The sequence below is a fragment of the Chinchilla lanigera genome, unplaced genomic scaffold (genome assembly GCF_000276665.1).
Source record: "Chinchilla lanigera isolate Chin_1 unplaced genomic scaffold, ChiLan1.0 scaffold00007, whole genome shotgun sequence".
In the NCBI taxonomy this organism is placed as follows: Eukaryota; Metazoa; Chordata; class Mammalia; order Rodentia; family Chinchillidae; genus Chinchilla; species Chinchilla lanigera.
In genome coordinates, this window is record NW_004955408.1 from 24,207,488 (window position 1) to 24,209,047 (window position 1,560).

A 1,560-nucleotide genomic window follows, 5' to 3' on the forward strand; every position below is an offset into this window, starting at 1 on the left:
GCTGGTTCCAGGGGGAGGGGAGGCGCGGCTGGGCGTGAGGAGGCCGCTGCTGCTGGGAGCACGTGGTTGCCACGTGGTTGGGGGAGGGCGGGGGTGTGGGCTCGGTCCACATCCGGGGCTCGCTGGTGACTTGTCACCTCCGGGCCTGGGGTCCTGTGTGTAGTTGAGAACTGTTGGGCGAGCGGTTTTGGTTGAATTGCATGGTAATGCCAGGTTTCTGGAGGTCTTTGTTCGGCGTTTCCATCATTTCTTACTGGTATTTCGCGTCTTCAGAGCACTTTCTCATTCTCACTGCTGTAGATACAAATTTCTCTACGTTGCAGAGAGTAATACCGGTAAAGATGTCTTCCCAAATGTACAAAGTGCAACAAAATATGAAGCAAGACTCTTTGAGTCCAGCAGGTTCTCTGTATGTAGAAGTGAGGTATTTCGTAGTTTGGGGGAAGGAAGATGGAGGCTACCCTGTGTTGCGTGGAGCGCAGAAAGTTTTAACGAAAAAATGCTGCAGGTTGAATATCAGGCTACCACCACCCCTGCCCCCATTACTCTTCTACGCCACATACTGTTCTTAGGAGAGTCCTACTTTGATTTTCAGCCGTAGTAATTTAATTGTGGAAGCCTCTTTGTGCTTTACTTGGACGTGCAAATCCTGCTCCCGGTTTCATCCTGTTGATTAGCCATGCTGAGATTTGTTAATTGAGCAATAGCATTTGAGTACAGTGTTTATGTAGTAGTAATTGTCAGATGCTTATTAAATGGAACCATGTAAAGTTAAGTTTTTGTTCTGATAATATTTAGAACAGTTTTTTCATTCATGGAGTGGGAGTAGATAGCTGCGCTTCCAAGTTTGTACCCAATTTGGATATTTAATTTGTTAACAATTTAAAAATTTTGTTAGGGTATTGGAAGCTCTTGGATCAGTTGCCTGCCACTGAATCATTGAGCATGTTTCCATCTGTAGAATGGTGGTACTTTAAGTTGAGAATGAAGTAAAACAAGAAAGTGGAATGTATAAAGAGTTTTATGGGTATTGTCTGGTGTATTCGTGTTTAAGAATCCGGGAGGAGGATTTTGCATTGCCCTCTGGTAGCTAGAGTAGTGAAAAACTAGTTCACAAGGTAACCCTTACCTTTTGGTTACTAACGCTTAAGGCTTAGTGTTTCTCTGTTTTACAGTTCGATTTTTCTTTACAGGTTGTGAACTAAAGGCCGACAAAGATTACCACTTCAAGGTGGATAACGATGAAAATGAACACCAGTTGTCATTAAGAACGGTACTTACCTTTTTTGTAAAATAAATTTTTCTAAATTTTCGCCTTTTAGTTCCTACTTATGTGGCTTAACACTTGCTTCTTTGCTTACAGGGTACTGTTTTTTGTAACCAGGTAGTGAATGTACATCTATGTATATCACAGAAATTCACTTTTTTTTATTCACAGGTCAGTTTAGGGGCTGGTGCAAAGGATGAACTGCACATTGTTGAAGCAGAGGCTATGAATTACGAAGGCAGTCCAATTAAAGTAACACTGGCAGCTTTAAAAATGTCTGTACAGCCAACGGT

At 42.5% G+C, this 1,560-nt stretch overlaps 1 protein-coding gene across 1 annotated transcript in view; it reads left to right on the top strand.

Annotated features, from left to right (window-relative positions):
- Nucleotides 1–1,560, top strand: part of Npm1 (nucleophosmin (nucleolar phosphoprotein B23, numatrin)) — a gene marked incomplete in the record, with an annotated part of 67,714 nt that overhangs the window by 56,418 nt on the left and 9,736 nt on the right. The window contains 2 exon segments of the mRNA XM_013509269.1: nt 1,194–1,273; nt 1,439–1,560. Of these exon segments, the coding sequence (XP_013364723.1) occupies nt 1,194–1,273; nt 1,439–1,560 (202 nt within the window).